The 22,402-nt window shown below is 46.0% G+C and overlaps 2 protein-coding genes across 2 annotated transcripts in view; one reads left to right on the top strand and one right to left on the bottom strand.

The window, feature by feature from the left end:
* The window catches only part of LOC144497116 (proteasome subunit beta type-8-like), an 811,476-nt gene that overhangs the window by 618,714 nt on the left and 170,360 nt on the right, over window positions 1–22,402 (top strand).
* Window positions 289–17,469, bottom strand: LOC144497725 (proteasome subunit beta type-9-like). The gene is made up of 6 exons (XM_078219165.1): window positions 17,443–17,469; window positions 16,278–16,345; window positions 14,086–14,217; window positions 10,245–10,374; window positions 5,767–5,908; window positions 289–509 (listed from the first exon to the last, which is right to left on the bottom strand). The coding sequence occupies exons 1-6, from the start codon at window positions 17,467–17,469 to the stop codon at window positions 289–291; spliced, it is 720 nt and encodes a 239-aa protein (XP_078075291.1).

The raw sequence follows: 22,402 nt of genomic DNA, 5'->3' as shown, positions 1-22,402 counted from the left end.
AGGACTCAATAGAATGATACGGCGCAGAATGAGGCTATTTGCCCATTAGGACTGTGTTGGCTCTTTGAAGGAGCGAGCCAACTAGTCCCACTCTGCCTGGCTTTCCCTTTTATGGATTGCTCAGTCTGAGTCCTCCACCCTCTCAGACACCTCAAATCCACGGTCTTTTCACTGAGTGGCAAAATTAAAACCAACTGTGTCCTAAGTGATGTTTGGGCAGTGAGTCGAGGGGTGATTTCTTGACTTTATGACATCGCTTTCCACCAGTAATCTTAGCAAATTCTGATTTCAGTGATGATTCCATGCTTGCATTAACGCACTGAGTGAGGACACTGGGCTTTCAGTGTGGAACCAATTTATTGCAAAATGAAAACACATGCAGTCACTCATCGTGAACTGATGTAACTCATTGCCCAGAATGACTTTGTGCTCTGTTCCTTTCTCTGTAATCGTCGTGAGGTACACAACTCCCCCACTGGAACCATCTCTCCCAATGGCCAGGGCAATAGCTGTAACACAAAGAGGAAGAGAGAATAATCAGTGAGGTTCCTGCACTCCAGAGCATCAACACTGGACAGAAGCGTCTGCACAAACATACAGCATTGTTTCCCATTGGCCCACAGCCTCTCTCCCTGACACAGATCATGGAGAGATACTCTCTGCTACTGAGGAGGGTGAGGGGACTATCTGCTCCCTGAGTCATAAGAGTTTTACAGCACAGAAAAAAGCCCTTCTGCACATCATGTCCTGAGGATTCCTAGTTGTCCTTCAGAAGATGGTGGTGAGTTCCTTCTTGAACCGCTTCAGTCCCTGAGGTGTAGTTACACCCATAGTGCTGTTCATAGAATCATAGAATCATAGAAACCCTACAGTGCAGAAGGAGGCCATTCGGCCCATCGAGTCTGCACCGACCACAATCCCACCCAGGCCCTATCCCCACATATTTACCCGCTAATTCCTGTAACCTACGCATCCCAGGACTCTAAGGGGCAATTTTTAAACCTGGCCAATCAACCTAACCCGCACATCTTTGGACTGTGGGAGGAAACCGGAGCACCCGGAGGAAACCCACGCAGACACGAGGAGAATGTGCAAACTCCACACAGACAGTGACCCGAGCCGGGAATCGAACCTGGGACCCTGGAGCTGTGAAGCAGCAGTGCTAACCACTGTGCTACCGTGCCGCCTGTTAGGGAGGGAATTCCAGGATTTTACCCAGCGACAGTGAAGGAACAGCAATATTTATCCAAGTCAGGATGGTGAGTGGCTTGGAGGGGAACTTGCAGGTGGTGGTGTTCCCCAGGTATCTGCTGCTCTTGTCCTTCTCGATGGTTGTGATTTTGTGTTTGGAAGGTGCTGCATAAGGATCTTTGGTGAATTGCTGCAGAACATCTTGTAGATAGTACACACTGTTGCTACCGAGCATCGGTGGTGGAGGGATTGAATATTTGTGGATGTGGTGCCAATCAAGTGTGCTGCTTTGTCCTGGATGTTGTCGAGCTTCTTGAGTGTTGCTGAAGCTGCACTCATCAAAGCAAGTGGGGAGTATTCCATCACACTCCCGACGTGTGTCTTGTAGATGGAGGGCAGACTTTGGGGCGTTACGAGATGAGTTACTCGCCACAGGATTCCTCATCTCTGACCTGCCCTGCTAGCCACTGTGTTTATATGGCTAGGCCGAAGGCCGTGCTGGTTAGGTGCATTGGCCATGCTAAATTCTGGTCAATGGTAAAGCCCAGGATGTTGATAGTTGGAGGAAGGTAACTAGTGGCGTGCCGCAGGGATCGGTACTCGGGCCGCAACTATTTACCATTTATATAGATGATCTGGAGGAGGGGACGGAGTGTAGGGTAACGAAGTTTGCAGACGACACAAAGATAAGTGGAAAAGTGAATCGTGTGGAGGACGGAGAAGATCTGCAGAGAGATTTGGACAGGCTGAGTGAGTGGGCGAGGATATGGCAAATGGAGTATAACGTTGATAAATGCGAGGTTATACACTTTGGAGGAAATAATAACAAATGGGATTACTATCTCAATGGAAACAAATTAAAACATGCTACCGTGCAAAGGGACCTGGGGGTCCTTGTGCATGAGACGCAAAAGCCCAGTCTGCAGGTACAACAGGTGATCAAGAAGGCAAATGGGATGTTGGCCTATATTGCGAGGGGGATAGAATATAAAAGCAGGGATGTCTTGATGCACCTGTACAGGGCATTGGTGAGGCCGCAGCTGGAATACTGTGTGCAGTATTGGTCCCCTTATATGAGGAAGGATATATTGGCATTGGAGGGAGTGCAGAGAAGGTTCACCAGGTTGATACCGGAGATGAGGGGTTTGGATTATGAGGAGAGGCTGAGGAGATTGGGTTTGTACTCGTTGGAGTTTAGAAGGATGAGGGGGGATCTTATGGAGACTTATAAGATAATGCGGGGGCTGGATAGGGTGGAGGCGGAGAGATTCTTTCCACTTAGTAAGGAAGTTAAAACTAGAGGACACAGCCTCAAAATAAAGGGGGGTCGGTTTAAGACAGAGTTGAGGAGGAACTTCTTCTCCCAGAGGGTGGTGAATCTCTGGAATTCTCTGCCCACTGAGGTGGTGGAGGCTACCTCGCTGAATATGTTTAAAGCGCGGATGGATGGATTCCTGATCGGTAAGGGAATTAAGGGTTATGGGGATCAGGCGGGTAAGTGGTACTGATCCACATCAGATCAGCCATGATCTTATTGAATGGCGGGGCAGGCTCGAGGGGCTAGATGGCCTACTCCTGCTCCTATTTCTTATGTTCTTATTTCTTATGTTCTTAATTCAGTGATGGTAAATTTGTTGAATGTCACAGGATACAGAATTGAAGAGGGACAGAAATGTGATGAAAGATGTACTTGGAGAGGGGGTGGGGCAGAATGAAATATCAGTGGCGGGTCAGAGCTAAGGAGAGATTGACAAAGTTGTCATGAACATAAGACAAAGGGACTGTTAATGGTGCGATTATGGACTGAAGCATGTTAATAATGGCAAAGGTGGCACAGGTGCCACTGCTGCCTCACAGCACCAGGGATCCAGGTTCAATTCCAGCCTTGGGTCACTGTCTATGTGGAATCTGCACTTTCTCTCCTGTCTGTGTGGGTTTCCTCCGGGTGCTCCGGTTTCCTCCCACAGACCGAAGGCCGTGCTGGTTAGGTGCATTGGCCATGCTAAATTCTCCCTCAGTGTACCCAAACGGACGCTGGAGTGTGACGACTCGGGGATTTTCACAGTAATCTCTTTGCAGTGGTAATGTAAGCCTATTTGTGACACTAATAAACAAACTAAACTAAAACAATGCCTTCTCCAAGAATATAATTCATTACATCCTTGGGGTTACCATTGACCAGAAACTCAACTGGACTCGCCACATAAACACAGTGGCTTCAAGAGCAGGTCAGAGGCGAGGAATACTGCGGCAAGTAACTCACCTCCTGACTCTACAAAGTCTATCCATTATCTACAAAGCACAAGTTAGGAGTGTGATAGAATACTCCCTCGATGAGTGCAGCTCCAACAGCACTCAAGAAGCTTGACACCATCTAGGACAAAGCAGCCACTTGAATGGCACCACATCCACAAACTGGGGATGGGCAATAAATTCTGATGTGGAGATGCCGGCGTTGGACTTGGGTAAGCACAGTAAGAAGTCTCACAACACCAGGTTAAAGTCCAACAGGTTTATTTGGTAGCACAAGCCACAAGCTTTCGGAGCACTGCCCCTTCATCAGGTGAGTGGGGGTTGTGTTCACAAACAGGGCATATAAAGACACAAACTCAATTTACAAGATAATGGTTGGAATGCGAGTTTTTACAGGTAATCAAGTCTTAAAGGTACAGACAATGTGAATGGAGAGAGGGTTAAGCACAGGTTAAAGAGATGTATGTTGTCTCCAGCCAGGACAGTTAGTGAGATTTTGCAAGCCCAGGCAAGTTGTGGGGTTACAGATAGTGTGACAGGAACCCAAGATCCCAGTTGAGGCCGTCCTCATGTGTGTGGAACTTGACTATCAGTTTCTGCTCAGCGATTCTGCGCGTTGTGTGTCGTGAAGGCCTCCTTGGAGAACGCTTACCCAAAGATCAGAGGCTGAATGCCCGTGACTGCTGAAGTGTTCCCCAACAGGAAGAGAACACTCTTGCCTGGTGATTGTCGAGCGGTGTTCATTCATCCGTTGTCGCAGCATCTGCATGGTCTCCCCAATGTACCATGCCTCGGGACATCTTTTCCTGCAGCGTATCAGGTAGACAACATTGGCCGAATTGCAAGAGTATGTACCGTGTACCTTCCACCATCCATCAGTACACGGTACATACTCTTGCAACTCGGCCAACATTGTCTACCTGATATGCTGCAGGAAAGAATGCCCCGAGGCATCGTACATTGGGGAGACCATGCAGATGCTACGACAACGGATGAATGAACACCGCTCGACAATCACCAGGCAAGAGTGATCTCTTCCTGTTGGGGAGCACTTCAGCAGTCACGGGCAGTCAGCCTCTGATCTTCGGGTAAGCGTTCCCCAAGGCGGCCTTCATGACACATGACAGCGCAGAGTCGCTGAGCAGAAACTGATAGCCAAGTTCCGCACACATGAGGACGGCCTCAACCGGGGTTTTGGGTTCATGTCACATTATCTGTAACCCCCAATGACTTGCCTGGGCTTGCAAAATCTCACTAACTGTCCTGTCTGGAGACAATACACATCTCTTTAACCAGTGCTTAACCCTCTCGCCGCTCACATTGTCTGTACCTTGAAGACTTGATTACCTGTAAAGACTCGCATTCCAACAATTATTTTGTAAATTGAGTTTGTGTCTTTATATGCCCTGTTTGTGAACACAACTCCCACTCACCTGATGAAGGGGCAGCGCTCCGAAAGCTTGTGGCTTGTGCTACCAAATAAACCTGTTGGACTTTAACCTGATTTTGTGACAATAAATTCTGGCCAGCTAGTGACACCCACATCCCGTGAATGGGATGCCTGTCCCTTTTCATTTCTGTTGAAGGGTCATATAGAGTAGAAAGATTAAATCTGTTTCTTTCTCCACACATGCTGCCACACTTGCTGAGTTTTTCAGCTTTTTCTTTTTCTATTTTAGATTTCCAACATCCACAATGTTTTGCTTTTATTTCAATATTCCCATGGCTTTTGAGTGTTATTTCAGATTGTGGCTTTGAAAATGGGAGAAGGATTCATTCAATCCACATTGGAGGTGGCCCAGAGGAGGGGGTTTACTGGATTGATACCTGGAATGAACATGTTGTCTTATGAGGATAGGTTGGACAGACAGGGCTTGTTCCCACTGGAGTTTAGAAGAGTGAGGGGTGACTTGATCGAAGTATGTAAGATCCTGAACAGTATTGAGAAGGTGGATGTGGAAAGAATTTTCCTCTTGTGGAAGAGTCCAAAACCAGAGGACAGTGTTTTAAAATGAGGACTATCCTTACAGGACAGAGATGAGGAGAATTCTTTCTCTGAGCATTGTGAGGCTTTGGAACTCTCTGCCTTAGAAGGCAGTGGAAATGTGGGGTTCCTGAACAGCTTTAACGCAGAGGTAGATAGATTCCAGTTAGGTTATTGGGGCTTGATGGGAATGTGGAACTCAACACAAAAAAAATCAGCCATGATCTTACAGAATGGCAGAGCAGGTTCAAGGGGCTGAGTGGCCTCCTCCTGCTCTAAATTTGTATGTTGGTAAATGATTTTGTCAACTAAGCTCCCACCAGGCCACATGTCCTCACCATTGGTTACAAACTGCAAGCACTCGTCATTGCTCATTCCAGACTGATAAGCAGCATCAACATATCCATAAATATAGACGCTCCCGGAGCCCCCGATAGAGAAAGGCTGTCGGACCAGCATTCCTCCCAGAGTGGCGTAGACCTGGATAAAGAATATACACAGCACAGCTTAACAATTATTCCAAATATCCAGATTAGTGAATGACTAAACGTGTCTGACAAACTGGGGTGATTACTGTTCTGTAAAGGAAACTGATGAGCGTAATGGAGCTGGTGTGGGACAGGTGAACTTTGACAGGTTGATGAGCCACATGAGAGCCCACACAATTGCTGGAACAGGAACAACATGGATACCATGTGACAGGACACAGAGAACATATGAACATATAAATTAGGTGCAGAAGAAGGCCATTTGCCCCTTGAGCCTGCTCGACCATTCAATGCAATCATTACTGATTTGATTGTGACCTCAACCCCACATTCTTGCCTACCCCCAGTAACCCTTCACCCTCGTGCAAAGAAGATTCACCAGGATACTGCCTGGTCTCGAGGGTATTGACTATGAGGAGAGGTTGAATAAACTAATGTTTTCACTGGAAAGACAGAGGCTGAGGGGAGACCTTATAGAGGTCTACAAAATTATGAGAGGCATAGTCAGGGTGGATAGTCAGAGGCTTTTTCCCAGGGTGGAAGTGTCAATTACAAGGGGGCACATGTTCAAGGTGAGCGGAGAAAAGTTTAGGGGAGATGTGCGGGGAAGTTTTTCACGCAGAGAGTGGTGGGTGCCTGGAATGCGCTGCCAGACCAGGAGGTGGAAGCAGGCACATTAGCAACATTTAAGAGGCATCTGGATGGGTACATGAATAGGGAGGGAATAGAGGGATGCGTACTGAGTAAGTGCAAAAGGTTTTTTTTAGCTTAGTTAGGGCATCATGATCGGCACAGGCTTGGAGGGCTGAAGGGCCTGTTCCTGTGCCGTACTTTTCTTTGTTCTTTGTTAATCAAGAATCTATCTAGCTCTGCCTTGAAAATATTCAAAGACTCTGCTTCTGCTGCCTTTGAGGAAGAGAGTTCCAGAGACTCACCACCCTCTGAGAGGAACAATTCTCCTCATCTCCACCTTAAATGAGCGACCCTTTATTTTTAACATGTGACCCCCTAGTTCTAGATTCTCCCATAAGAGGAAACATTCTCTCCACGTCCACCCTGTCACTAACCCTCAGATACTCTTCTAAACTCTAATGGATACAAACCTAACCTCTCCAACCTTTCCTTATAAGAAAACACCCCCATTCCTGGTATTAGACTGGTAAGCCTTCTCTGAACTGCTTCTAATGCATTTACATCTTTCCTTAAATAAGGAGATCAATGGTGCACACAGTACTCCAGATGTGGTCTTATCAATGCCTTGTACAACTGAAGCATAACCTCCCTACTTTTGTAATCAATTCCCCTCACAATAAATGAAATGTCTATTCATTTTCCTAATTACTTGCTGTACAGTATACCACTCTTTTGTGATTCATGCACTAGGGCACCCAGATCCTTCTGCATCTCAGAGTTCTGCAATCCCTCACCATTTAGATAATAAGCTTCTTTTTTATTCATCCTGCCAAAACAGACAATTTCACATCTGCCCACATTATACTCCATTTACCAGATTTCTGGCCACTCAATTAATCTATTTATGTCCCCTTTAACTCCCTTACTTCCTTTATTTACTTTCCTCTATTTTTCTATCATCAGCAAATTCATCAACCATACCTTGAATCCCTTCATCCAAGTCACTTATATAAATTGTAAACAGTTGAGGCCCCAGCACTGATCCCTGTGGCACACCACATCCCGCTCACCAGAAAAAGACCCATTTGCAAACAGTTGTTTATCAACCTGAAGGAAGGTTGGGATTCCCCCGGGGTGAGCCTTGGGTCCCCTGACTGCTCATGACACACATTGATGACCGATCCTTTACTGTATGAGGGATTATTTCAAAATCTGGGGATGATGCCAAACTTGTTATTGCAAAGTGTGCAGAGGATAGTGCAGAGAACTTCAAAAAGGATGTCGAGAGGCTGCTGGAATGAGTGGGTGAAATTAAACTCAGAGAAGTGGGGATTGAGAGAGTTTGGAAGGAATACGGAGGAGAGGCAATTGAAGATAAAAAGAAGCTTCAGGAGCAGGGAATCCTGGGAGTATATGTGGAGAAATCAAACTGACAGGTTGAGAGGGTGGTTAATAAAGCACACGGGATTCTGGACTTTATTGCGGAGGCACAGTGGTCACCACTGCTGCCTCACAGTGCCAGGGACCTGGGTTCGATTCCGGCCTTGGGTGACTGTGTGGAATTTCCACATTCTCCCCGTGTCTGCGTGGGTTTCCTCTGGGTGCTCCAGTTTCCTCCCATAGTCCAAAGATGTGCAGGTTAGGTTGAATGGCCATGCTCAATTGCCCTTTATTGTCCCTTCATAGAAATCATAGAAACTCTACAGTACAGAAAGAGGCCATTCGGCCCATCGAGTCTGCACTGGCCACAATCCCACCCAGGCCCTACCCCCATATCCCTACATATTTACCCACTAATCCCTCTAACCTACGCATCTCAGGACACTAAGGGGCAATTTTGAGCATGGCCAATCAACCTAACCTGCACATCTTTGGACTGTGGGAGGAAACCGGAGCACCCGGAGGAAACCCATGCAGACACGAGGAGAATGTGCAAACTCCACACAGACAGTGACCCAAGCCGGGAATCGAACCTAGGTCCCTGGAGCTGTGAAGCAGCAGGGCTAACCACTGTGCTACCGTGCCCCCCATCCTTAGGTTAGGTGGATCAACTATTGTAAATGTGTGGGGTTATGGGGATCGGGTTGGGAGAGCGGGCCTGGGTAAGATGCTCTGTCGGAAGTCGGCGCAGAGACGATGGATTGAATGGCCTCCTTCTGCACTAGAGATTCTATGGTTCGAATGCAAACAAAGGGTGGGATTTTACAGTCTTATTGTGATGGGGGTGGGGTCTGAATACGTGGCCAGCTGTTCAAATGTCCATTGACTTCAGCGGGACTGGAAAATTGCACCCATAGTGTACAAAATCAAGGAAGTGATGAGAGGCTTGTCGGAAACACTGACACTGCCTCAGTTGGAGAGTTGAATAACTAACTAGCGATTGAGCTACACAGTCCCCTGATACATTCTGTATGGAGGGAATTGTCTGATTGAAAATCCTGATTGCTCTCAAAATCATCAAATCTGACAAAATCAGAAGTCACAAAAGTAATAAGTCCTCGGAGGCAGAAGTGCCTTCAAGAAAATCCCTTTATTTACAAGTCTGACAACAGCATACAGAGTGCTTTCAGTTAGCAGGAGGCCCAGAGGAACTGACACTCCTGGTTAAGTACAAAACAAGAGGCTTCCTAATTCCCCATCAATTAGGCCGGCTGTCCATATTTGAAAAGGCCCACCTCAGTTGCCTGATTAAAATTGTTACAACAGACCACCAACTATGACCAAAAGGCTTTTGAGTCTGATTGAGGTGCCCAACACCAACACCCATTTCCAGGAATGACCTCTCACGCCCTGCATAATTTCTGAGGCACATTCTCTGGCAATGCGGCACAGGGTCAAACCAAAATCCTGGTCATTGTCACGGCGTAGACACAAACCCCAGTTTCTTTAGCCTCCAGACAGGGAGGAGTGAAGAAACACTCAGACCTGGACTGGGGTGTATATTACAAACATATCAATCAGAAATCACAGTAGAGATAGGGTGGGATTTATCACAAAGATTTGTGTTAAGAGCTGCTCTAAACGCTGCGACAACGGATGAATGAACACCGCTCGACAATCACCAGGCAAGACTGTTCTCTTCCTGTTGGGGAGCACTTCAGCGGTCACGGGCATTCGGCCTCTGATATTCGGGTAAGCGTTCTCCAAGGCGGCCTTCGCGACACACGACAGCGCAGAGTCGCGGAGCAGAAACTGATAGCCAGGTTCCGCACACACAAGGACGGCCTCAACCGGGATATTGGGTTTATGTCACACTATTTCACATAAATATTTCTGCTTTTTTCCTCCTGAGTCTTTATCATGCGATCCTAGAATCAGAATTTATGTCACACTATTTGTAACTCCCACAGTTGCGTGGACCTGCAGAGTTTCACTGGCTGTCTTGTCTGGAGACAATACACATCTTTTTAGCCTGTCTTGATGCTCTCTCCACTCCCATTGTTTTGTTTCTTAAAGACTGGATTAGTTGTAAGTATTCGCATTCCAACCATTATTCATGTAAATTGAGTCTGTGTCTTATAAGTTCTGTTTGTGAACAGAATTCCCACTCACCTGAAGAAGGGGCTCAGAGCCTCGAAAGCTTGTGTGGCTTTTGCTACCAAATAAACCTGTTGGACTTTAACCTGGTGTTGTTAAACTTCTTACTAAACGGTAAACACAGACTGTCAGTGTAATTGTAGTTAATGGACAGGTACCTGGCCTTTTAGCTTCCTGTCCCAGCCAGCTACGATCAGGTGAGCCGATAACTCCTCCTTATACTTGTAGCTGATGTTTTTGACCATGGTGGCAGCCGCTTGAACCAATGGAGCATCTTCAATTTCAACACTGATTGACAGAAATGTGAAAACCGTGTTAGATTAAACACAATCATCTGTTCACCGTCTCTGCGAGCTTTACACTCCCCCGGTGTGTCCCACATTACAGTCCCACATTTCGACTAGGCAAGCAGTCAAAGACTCTAACCCCTGTGGATACAAACCAGAATCTATACATTGTCCAAGGTCACACTTTTATATTGGTTTTTCGGCTGTCAGTACAATGTTACACTGCCACCTGTACAGATAGGTAAGATACGCAGTGTGAGTAATCTGTACAGATAGGTAAGATACGCAGTGTGAGTAATCTGTACAGATAGGTAAGATACGCAGTGTGAGTAATCTGTACAGATAGGTAAGATACGCAGTGTGAGTAATCTGTACAGATAGGTAAGATACGCAGTGTGAGTAATCTGTACAGATAGGTAAGATACGCAGTGTGAGTAATCTGTACAGATAGGTAAGATACGCAGTGTGAGTAATCTGTACAGATAGGTAAGATACGCAGTGTGAGTAATCTGTACAGATAGGTAAGATACGCAGTGTGAGTAATCTGTACAGATAGGTAAGATACGCAGTGTGAGTAATCTGTACAGATAGGTAAGATACGCAGTGTGAGTAATCTGTACAGATAGGTAAGATACGCAGTGTGAGTAATCTGTACAGATAGGTAAGATACGCAGTGTGAGTAATCTGTACAGATAGGTAAGATACGCAGTGTGAGTAATCTGTACAGATAGGTAAGATACGCAGTGTGAGTAATCTGTACAGATAGGTAAGATACGCAGTGTGAGTAATCTGTGCAGATAGGTAAGATACGCAGTGTGAGTAATCTGTACAGATAGGTAAGATACGCAGTGTGAGTAATCTGTGCAGATAGGTAAGATACGCAGTGTGAGTAATCTGTACAGATAGGTAAGATACGCAGTGTGAGTAATCTGTGCAGATAGGTAAGATACGCAGTGTGAGTAATCTGTACAGATAGGTAAGATACGCAGTGTGAGTAATCTGTACAGATAGGTAAGATACGCAGTGTGAGTAATCTGTACAGATAGGTAAGATACGCAGTGTGAGTAATCTGTACAGATAGGTAAGATACGCAGTGTGAGTAATCTGTACAGATAGGTAAGATACGCAGTGTGAGTAATCTGTACAGATAGGTAAGATACGCAGTGTGAGTAATCTGTACAGATAGGTAAGATACGCAGTGTGAGTAATCTGTACAGATAGGTAAGATACGCAGTGTGAGTAATCTGTACAGATAGGTAAGATACGCAGTGTGAGTAATCTGTACAGATAGGTAAGATACGCAGTGTGAGTAATCTGTACAGATAGGTAAGATACGCAGTGTGAGTAATCTGTACAGATAGATAAGATACGCAGTGTGAGTAATCTGTACAGATAGGTAAGATACGCAGTGTGAGTAATCTGTACAGATAGGTAAGATACGCAGTGTGAGTAATCTGTACAGATAGGTAAGATACGCAGTGTGAGTAATCTGTACAGATAGGTAAGATACGCAGTGTGAGTAATCTGTGCAGATAGGTAAGATACGCAGTGTGAGTAATCTGTACAGATAGGTAAGATACGCAGTGTGAGTAATCTGTACAGATAGGTAAGATACGCAGTGTGAGTAATCTGTACAGATAGGTAAGATACGCAGTGTGAGTAATCTGTACAGATAGGTAAGATACGCAGTGTGAGTAATCTGTACAGATAGGTAAGATACGCAGTGTGAGTAATCTGTACAGATAGGTAAGATACGCAGTGTGAGTAATCTGTACAGATAGGTAAGATACGCAGTGTGAGTAATCTGTACAGATAGGTAAGATACGCAGTGTGAGTAATCTGTACAGATAGGTAAGATACGCAGTGTGAGTAATCTGTACAGATAGGTAAGATACGCAGTGTGAGTAATCTGTACAGATAGGTAAGATACGCAGTGTGAGTAATCTGTACAGATAGGTAAGATACGCAGTGTGAGTAATCTGTACAGATAGGTAAGATACGCAGTGTGAGTAATCTGTGCAGATAGGTAAGATACGCAGTGTGAGTAATCTGTACAGATAGGTAAGATACGCAGTGTGAGTAATCTGTGCAGATAGGTAAGATACGCAGTGTGAGTAATCTGTACAGATAGGTAAGATACGCAGTGTGAGTAATCTGTACAGATAGGTAAGATACGCAGTGTGAGTAATCTGTACAGATAGGTAAGATTCGCAGTGTGAGTAATCTGTACAGATAGGTAAGATACGCAGTGTGAGTAATCTGTACAGATAGGTAAGATACGCAGTGTGAGTAATCTGTACAGATAGGTAAGATACGCAGTGTGAGTAATCTGTACAGATAGGTAAAATACGCAGTGTGAGTAATCTGTACAGATAGGTAAGATACGCAGTGTGAGTAATCTGTACAGATAGGTAAGATACGCAGTGTGAGTAATCTGTACAGATAGGTAAGATACGCAGTGTGAGTAATCTGTACAGATAGGTAAGATACGCAGTGTGAGTAATCTGTACAGATAGGTAAGATACGCAGTGTGAGTAATCTGTACAGATAGGTAAGATATGCAGTGTGAGTAATCTGTACAGATAGGTAAGATACGCAGTGTGAGTAATCTGTACAGATAGGTAAGATACGCAGTGTGAGTAATCTGTACAGATAGGTAAGATATGCAGTGTGAGTAATCTGTACAGATAGGTAAGATACGCAGTGTGAGTAATCTGTACAGATAGGTAAGATACGCAGTGTGAGTAATCTGTACAGATAGGTAGGGCGGCACAGTAGCACAGTGGTTAGCACTGCTGCTTCACAGCTCCAGGGACCTGGGTTCGATTCCCGGCTTGGGTCACTGTCTGTGTGGAGTTTGCACATTCTCCTCGTGTCTGCGTGGGTTTCCTCCGGGTGCTCCGGTTTCCTCCCACAGCCCAAAGATGTGCGGGTTAAGTTGATTGGCCATGCTAAAATTGCCCCTTAGTGTGCTGGGATGCGTAGATTAGAGGGATTAGCGGGTAAAATATGTAGGGATATGGGGGTAGAGCCTGGGTGGGATTGTGGTTGGTGCAGACTCGATGGGCCGAATGGCCTCTTTCTGTACTGTAGGGTTTCTATGATGGTTTCTCTGAGGTAAGATACGCAGTGTGAGTAATCTGCTGACTGTCAGTGGATTCCTCTACGTCAGAGCCTATCAACAGATAACTGGATCTGTACAGCATCCTGCAACTGGAGAGGAACTTAGACCTCTGCTGGTTCCAGTGCGGAGTGTCTGCTGGTCCCAGTGGGGAATCTCTGCTGGTCCCAGTGGGGAATCTCTGCTGATTGCCGTGGAGAGTGTCCACTGGTCCAAGTGGGCAGTGTCTGCTGGTCCCAATGGGCAGTGTCTGCTGGTCCCAATGGGCAGTGTTTGCTAGTCCCAGTGGTGAATCTCTGCTGGTTCAAGTGGGGACTGTGTGCCAGTCCAAGTAGGCAGTGTCTACTGGTCCCAGTGGGGAGTGTCCTGCTGATCCCAGCAGGGAGTGTCTGCTGGTTGAAGCAATTTCTCCAGCTGGAGCCCCCTATACTATTCCTTGCAGTTATTCCAGTGATAAGAGAAATGTGGGTCTTGTCCTGTGATTTGTGGTTGGACCCGCTCTGTGTTCAAAGCAATGCCTCAGCACATTCCACCTACCATTTTCCCTGCTGATTTGGGGCGAATCTGTTGGAGAGAGACTGAGCTGCTTACCTGTGTAATTCCAGCTGGTAATTAACAATGTCAGCTATGGCCTGAGCATCAGCTGCTGAACCAGACAAGGCGCAGTAAATCCGTTCATGGAGCGGGGACAACTTGTTCATCACTCGGTTACATATCGATTGCCTACAGATACACAGGAAACATCATTAAGCCTCTTCCCCCTGAAACAGCGACTGCAAATAGCACAGAATGAAACTGCAGGTCCTCGATACTGTATTGTGAAACATACTGATTCCTGACTGATTCCTGGGATGGTGGGACTGACGTATGAAGATTGAATTGGTTAGGATTGTATTTGATGGAGTTTAGAGGAATGAGGGGGATCTCTGAGATACCTATAAAATTCTAACAGGACTAGACAGGATAGATGCAGGAAGGATGTTCCTAATGGTGGGGGTGTCCAGAACCAGGGGTCACAGCCTGAGGATATGGGGTTGATGGTTTAGGACAGTGAAGGTATGAATGGCTAGGCCATTTGCAATTGCTGTTCACCGTCCACTCCACGGAGTTGGGGAGTGGGGAAGGGCATGGGGGTAACAGAAAAACAAGAGCATTACTTCCCGCTCTATCCAGGAATTGCAGAGTTTTGACAGTAAGGGAAACCATTAAACTACAGAGCCAGGAGACAGGCCAAAGGAAGAGTGTAGAATCTCACCAAGGTTGAGATAATTAGGAATGGTTGATTCATCAACACCAGGCTGAGAGTCATACAGTGAGAGAAAACCGAAGGAGGCCTTTTGGCCCATCGGGGCAGCACGGTGGCACAGTGGTTAGCACTGCTGCCTCACAGCACCAGGGACATGGGTTCAATTCCAGCCTCGGGTCACTGCCTGTATGGAGTTTACACATTCTCCCCATGTCTGCTTGGGCTTCCTTCGGGTGCTCCGGTTTCCTCCTACTGTCCAAAGATGCACGGTGGCACAGTGGTTGGCACTGCTGCCTCACAGTGCAAGGGATCCGGGTTCGATTCCTGACTTGGCTCACCGTCTGTGTGGAGTTTGTGCATTCGCGTGGGTTTCTTCTGGATGCTCCAGTTTCCTCCCACAGTCCAAAGATGTGTGGGGGTAGGTGGATTGGCCATGCTAACTTGCCCATTAGTGTCAGGGGGACTAGTTAAGGTAAATGCATGTGGTTTTTGGGATAGGGGCTGGGTGGGATTGTGGTCAGTGCAGACTCGAAGGGCCGATTGGCCTCCTTCTGCACTGCAGGATTCTTTGTCTATGTGTGGGTTAGGCTGATTGGCCATGCTAAATTGACCCTAGTGTCAGGCGGATTAGCAGGGTAAATTTGTGGGGTTGTTGGGATAGGGCCTGGGTGGGATTGTGGTCGGTGCAGACTTGATGGGCCAAATGGCCTCATTCTGCGCTGTAGGGATTCTATAGATTCTATGTATCTGTGTCTGCCCTTTAAAAGGGCTGCCTTCAATCCCACTACCCTGCTCTTTCATCATTATCCTGTGACACTTTCCTTATTCAGTCTAATTCTCTGCAAAAGTTAGAATTCAATCTGCTCCCACAGCCCTTTAAGACATAGAAGCAGAATTAGGCCATTTGGCCCATCGAGTCTCTGGAGTTTAGAAGAATGAGAGATGATTTCATTGAATTCTGAGGGGGATTGATAGGGTGGATGTTGAGGGATTGTTTCCACTGGCGGGTAATCTAAAACATGAGGGCACAGTCTCAGGATAAGGGGCTAATTATTTACGATTGAGATGAGGAGAAATTATTTCACTCAAAGGTTGTGAAATTTTGGAGTTCTCTACCCTTGGGGGGGGGGGGGGGGGGGGGGATGGTGGGGTGGGGGGAAAGCTCCATCACGTGAGACTGGGATAGACAGATTTGTGCTCAACACAGAGTGAGGGATGTGGGGAGGGAGTGGGAAAATGGGGTTGGGCCTGGGATCAGCCATGATCGTATGAAATAGGCCCAATGGTCTGTTCCTGCTCCTGTGCCTTGTGTTCCTGTGTATGAGTTAGCAGAACTCCACCTGTCTTTGTGGGCTGATGTCGATCCTTTGATCACCATCACTATTTGTGGGACTTTTCTGTGCACATTGGCTGATATGTTGGAGCCTACTCATTGGCTGTGAAACACTTTGTGTAAGGTGCTATACAAGTCCAGAGACAGACAATTTGAACAGAAGGACAGAGTAATGATGAGAGAATCAATGCAGTAAAATCTTACCCGGCAGAAACGCAGGAATCGGAGCCAATGACCACTCCGCCATCAAACTCGACTGCAATGATGGTGGTCTGGAACAAAGACATTTCAAAAAGGTTAATCAATTTGGAGCCACAACAGGATTGGAGCTCGTCTACTGATAATGCTAATATACGTTTTAGAGATATAGCGATAACGTCACTGGGCTAGTAATCCAGAAATCCAGACTAATGCTCTGGAGACATGGATTCAAATCCCACCATGGTACTTGGTGGAATTTTAATTCAGTTAAAATAATTAAAAGTTAGTCTCAGTAATGGTGAACATGAAACCATTGTCGACTGTTGTAAAAACCTAATATGTCCCTTTAGGGAAGGAAATCTGTAGTCCTTACCCAGTCTGGTCTACATGTGATTCCAGACACACAGCAGTGTGGTTGATTCCTTAACTGCCTCTCTGAAATGGTGTGGCAAACCACTTGGTTCAAGGACATTCATGGTGGGTAACAAATGTTGACCTTGCCAGGCGACATCCACATCCCATGGAAGAATGAATGATAAAAGGTGTCACATATAGTGTGAAAAGTTAAATTATCTGATTGATATAAAAAGCTCCCATGGCACTATTTGAAGATCATAAGATATCAGAGCAGAAATAGGCCATTCGGTCCATCGAGTCTGTTCCATCATTCAATGAGATCCTGACTGATCTGATGTGATCATCTTCAATTCCATCTTGTCCCCATGACCTGTGATTCCCTTACTGATTAATAATCTGTCTGGTTCAGTAGCACCACTGAGCATAGTTAATGGCCCACCATATACAGCCCTTTGCAGTAAAGAATTCCACAGATTTACCACCCTCTGAGAGAAGAGTCTGAAAGGGTGACCCCCTTACTCTGAGATTATGGATCCTAGACTGTCCTACAAGGGGAAACAACCTCGCAGCCTGTGAAACCCCCGGAGAATCCTATATGTCTCAGTGAGATCACATCTCATTCTTCTAAACCCCAATGAATACAGGCCCAACCTACTCAACCTCTCCTCAAAAGAACATCCCTCCATACACGGGATCAACCTAGTGAACATTCTCTGGACTGCCTCCAATGCCAGGGGTGTATCAGGGAGTTCACCTCGATATCTCAGCCAATTTGTACCCCTCAGCCAACATCTGGACATTGTTGCATTACTATTGGTGGGATCTTGCTGTGCTCCATTTATGGAATTAAGTAAGATTGGTTAAGCCAGAGATCAGTGTTCGTGTGTATGAGCTAGCAGAACTCCACCTATCTTTGTGGCCAATGACTTCTCCAGCTTGCAGAGCTGGAGAGAGGCTAACCTCAGGGATCAGTGCTGGGTCCACTATTATTTGTCATTTATATTAATGATTTGGATGAGAAAATTTATAGGATTTATAATCACCTAGAAAGGAATAATTTGATTAGGGATAGTCAGCACGGTTTTGTGAAGGGTGGGTCGTGCCTCACAAACCTTGTTGAGTTCTTTGAGAAGGCAACCAAAGAGATGGATGAGGGTAAAACAGTTGATGTGGTGTACATGGATTTCAGCAAAGCGTTTGATAAGGTTCCCCATGGTAAGCTTTTGCAGAAAATACGGACACATGGGATTGAGGGCGATTTAGTGGTTTGGATCAGGAATTGGCGAGCTGTAAGAAAACAGAAGGTGGTGGTTGGTGGGAAATATTCATCCTGGAGTTCAGTTACTAGTGGTGCACCGCAAGGATCTGTTTTGGGGCCACTGCTGTTTGTCATTTTTATTAATGACCTGGATGAGGGCGTGGAAGGATGGATTAGTAAATTTGTAGATGACACTAAAGTCGGTGGAGTTGTAGACAGTGCGGAGGGAAGTGGCAGGTTACAGAGGGACATAGATAAGCTGCAGAGCTGGGCTGAGAGGTGGCAAATGAAGTTTAATGCGGAAAAGTGTGAGGTGATTCACTTTGGAAGGAGTAACAGGAATACAGAGTACTGGACTAATGGTAAGATAGTTGGTAGTGTGGATGAGCAGAGAGATCTGGGTGTCCATGTGCATAGATCCCTGAAAGTTGGCACCCAGGTTGATCGGGTTGTTAAGAAGGCGTACGGTGTGTTAGCTTTTATTGGTAGAGGGATTGAGTTTCGGAGCCAGGAGGTCATGCTGCAACTGTACAAAACTCTGGTGCGGCCGCACTTGGAGTATTGCGTACAGTTCTGGTTGCCGCATTATAGGAAAGATGTGGAAGTGTTGGAAAGGGTGCAGAGGAGATTTACCAGGATGTTGCCTGGTATGTTGGGAAGATCGTATGAGGAAAGGCTGAGGGACTTGAGGTTGTTTTCGTTAGAGAGAAGAAGGTTAAGAGGTGACTTAATAGAGGCACACATGATGATCAGAGGATTAGATAGGGTGGATAGTGAGAGCCTTTTTCCTCGGATGGTGATGGCTAACACGAGGGGACATAGCTTTAAATTGAGGGGTGAGAGATATAGGACAGATGTTAGAGGTCGGTTCTTTACTCAGAGAGTAGTAAGGGCGTGGAATGCCCTGCCTGCAGCAGTAGTGGACTCGTCAACATTGAGAGCATTCAAATGGTTATTGGATAAATGGATGATATTAGAACAGTGTAGATTAGAGGGGCTTTAGATTGGTTTCACTGGTCAGCGCAACATCGAGGGCCGAAGGGCCTGTACTGCGCTGTAATGTTCTATGTTCTATGTTCTGAAATAGGAGGCATGGTTAGTAAGTTTGCAGATGACACCAAGATTGGTGGCATAGTGGACAGTGAAGAAAGTTATCTTCGGTTGCAACGGGATCTTGATCAATTGGGCCAGTGGGCTGACGAATGGCAGATGGAGTTTAATTGAGACAAATGCGAGGTGATGCATTTTGGTAGATTGAACCAGGGCAGGACTTTCTCAGTTAATGGTAGGGTGTTGGGGATAGTTACAGAACAAAGAGATGTCGGGGTACATATTCATAGCTCCTTGAAAGTGGATTCACAGGTCGACAGAGTGGTGAAGAAGGCATTCGGCATGCTTGGTTTCATCGGTCAGAACATTGAATACAGGTATTGGGACGACTTGTTGAAGTTGTACAAGACTTTTGTACAAGTTGTACAAGACAGTCAGGCCACACTTGGAATACTGTGTGCAGTTCTGGTCACTCTATTATAGAAAGGATATTATTAAACTAGAAGGAGCGCAGAAACGATTTAAGAGGATGCTACCAGGACTTGATGGTCTGAGTTATAAGGAGAGGCTGGATCGTCTGGGACTTTTTTCCCTGGAGCGTGGGAGACTTAGGGGTGATCTTATAGAGGTCTATAAAATAATGAGGGGCACAGATCAGCGAGACAATCAACATCTTTTCTCAAAGGTAGGGGAGTCTAAAACTAGAGGGCATCGGTTTAAGATGAGAGGGGAATGATACAAAAAGGGTCCAGAGGGGCAATTTTTTCACGCAGAGTGTGGTGAGTGTCTGGAACAAGTTGCCAGAGGAGGTAGTAGAGGCGGGTACAATTTTGTCTTTTAAAAAGCATTTAGACAGTTGCATGGGTGTAGAGGGATATGGGGCAAATGCGGCAATTGGGACTAGCTTAGTGGTTAAAAAAAAGGGCGGCATGAACAAGATGGGCCGAAGGGCCTGTTTCCATGCTGTAAACCTCTCTGACTCTCTGACTCTATTGATGGAGAACTCAACTCACACTAAACTCAGATTTCAGTTCTTTCCGGCCCTGCGTCTAGTTGCACTTTGATTGGTTTTGGAGTATCAGTGATACTAGTGCCCCGCTCCCCGGAGCTCCTGACAGTTCCGGGAACCAGGCAGGGATTTTGGAGTAATATGATTCCTGGTTGTGCCAGAGCCAACTATTCACCTTCCTCCAGCAGGAAAAGGTGAAAGGTGTTCAGACAGAGGTCACACTCTGAGGCTGAGATTGGGAATAAGGAGAGGCAGTGGCATCGTGCTATTGTCACTGGATTACAGAGAATTACCCCAGGGTAATTCTCTGGGGACCCGGGTTCAAATCCCAGCACAGCAGGTGTTGAAATCTGAATCTGGAATTAAAAGGCTGATGATGACCATGGAACAATTGTTGGTTGTTGTAAAACCCATCTGGTTCTCTCATGTCCTTTAGGGAAGGAAATCTGCCACCCTTACCTGATCTGGCCTACATGTGAATGACTCTTAAATGTCTTGCCCATATCCCATAAAATAATTAAATTGAGTTTGCTTTCAGCGAAATTTGTGTACTCGAATAGTCCTGTTCTGACAGCAATTAAACTTCTCTTTGAACCGTTAAAAAGCCATGCCTGATTTGGGCGAGTAGGATATCACGGTCCCGCGATGGTGCACCCCTGCCTTGGGTTTCCCAGTGGTGAGGGGTGCCTTCAATGTGCAAAATCCCATTAACAACGACGGACCATAAAATCCTGCGCCAGTGAGCAATGCACAGCCTCCTGCCGCTTCCCACCAACGCACTGCAGAGAGGGAAAAAAATATTTAGGCAGAGTATCTAAAAGTTAGGAACTTGGCCCACAGGTGGAATAGTTAAAATCAGAGAAGCTCAAGAGGACAGAATTAGAGGAGCACAGAGATTTCAGAGGGTTGTGGAGGGGATATTACAGAGATAGGGAGGCAGTGGCATCTCAGTATTGTACCTGGACTATAATCCAGCGACCCAGGCTGCGCTGGGGACCCAGGTTCGAATCCCACCGTGCAGAACTTCAATAAAAATCTGGAATTACAAGTCTAATGATGATCACGAAACAATTGTTGATTGTTGTAAATACCCACCTGGTTCACTAATGTCTTTTAGTGAAGGAAATCTGCTGTCCTTACCCGGTCTGGCCAACTTGTGACTCCAGACCCACAGTGGGTGACTCTTAATGGCCCTCTGAATTGGCTGAGTGAGACACTTAGTTCAAAGGTATCTCGGAATGGGCAATAAATGCTGGCCCAGCCAGCGACACCCACATCCCAAGCTCGAATAAAAAGAAAAGTCCCTCAAGACCCTGTTCTGGAAAATCTTGTTTATAGATTAGATGCAGGGAGGATATTTTCCCTGGTTGGAGAGTTTATAACCAGAGGATAAGATAGTAAGAAGTCTCACACATCTCCACATCATGGATAAAATAGGACTGAGATGAGGTGAAATTTCTGTTCACAGAAGGTAGTGAACCTGTGGAATTCTCTATCACAGAAGGCCATGGAGGCCAACTCACTGAATACATTCAGGAAAGAGATAGATACGTTTCTAGATTTTAATGGCATCAAGATGTATGGGGAGAGCTGGGAGGATGGCATTGAGATTGAGGATCAGCCATGATTATATTAATTGGTGGAGCAGGCTTGAAGGGCCGAATGGCCTACTCTGCTCCTAGTTCCTGTGTTTTTATGTGATGCAGGTTGGAAGCCTGTCTAACTGGGTTTTTTATTGTCATTTCTGCAGTGCAGAGCTGAGTTGTTTTCTGTGTCATGAGTCAGCTAGGAGCCACTCCTTTTCTACTAGCTCAGCCTGCTAGAATATCCCATATGATCCCCAGGATTTTCCAGCTCCATCAGAGATCCAGCTCGCTGCCAAAGCTGCTGCTTTCACCTGGACTCCAGAGAGCAGACACAACGGCAGATAGGCTCGATCCTCCAGGCTGCGGTGTTTATGCAGCGATTTGCAAATTGTATGCAGCCTGGCAGAGTGCCCAGATTCACTGCTCCCTCTCCCTGCAGCTCTCCAATGTGTATCAGGTTACAGTTAACACTTTCTGCTCCTTGTCCTGTCACAAAGCAATCCTTCTGCTACTATGCTGTCGGCAGAACACTGTGGGCCTGTCTCTTCTAAAACCTTCAATGAGTGATCGAATTTGTTTGTTTGTAAGTGCGCACATTGCTGTGGATCTGGAGTCACATGTCAGCCAGACTTGGTAAGGATGGAAGATCTCTTTCCCTAAAGGGCAACAGTGAACCAGATGGGTTTTTATGACAATCGATGATAATTTTATGGTCACCATTACTGAGGCTAGCTTTCAATTCCAGATTTTAACTAATTAAATTTAAATCCCACCACAGATGCCATGGTGGGATTTGAACCCATGTCCACACTTTGCTGGGGACATTTCTTGCTTGAACCAGTTCTCTTCCACAAGTGAACCACAGCCA

Source organism: Mustelus asterias, chromosome 8 (assembly GCF_964213995.1).
Source record: "Mustelus asterias chromosome 8, sMusAst1.hap1.1, whole genome shotgun sequence".
NCBI lineage: Eukaryota > Metazoa > Chordata > Chondrichthyes > Carcharhiniformes > Triakidae > Mustelus > Mustelus asterias.
Note: the sequence above shows the minus strand (reverse complement) of the source record. Positions and strands in the feature narration are given on the sequence as shown.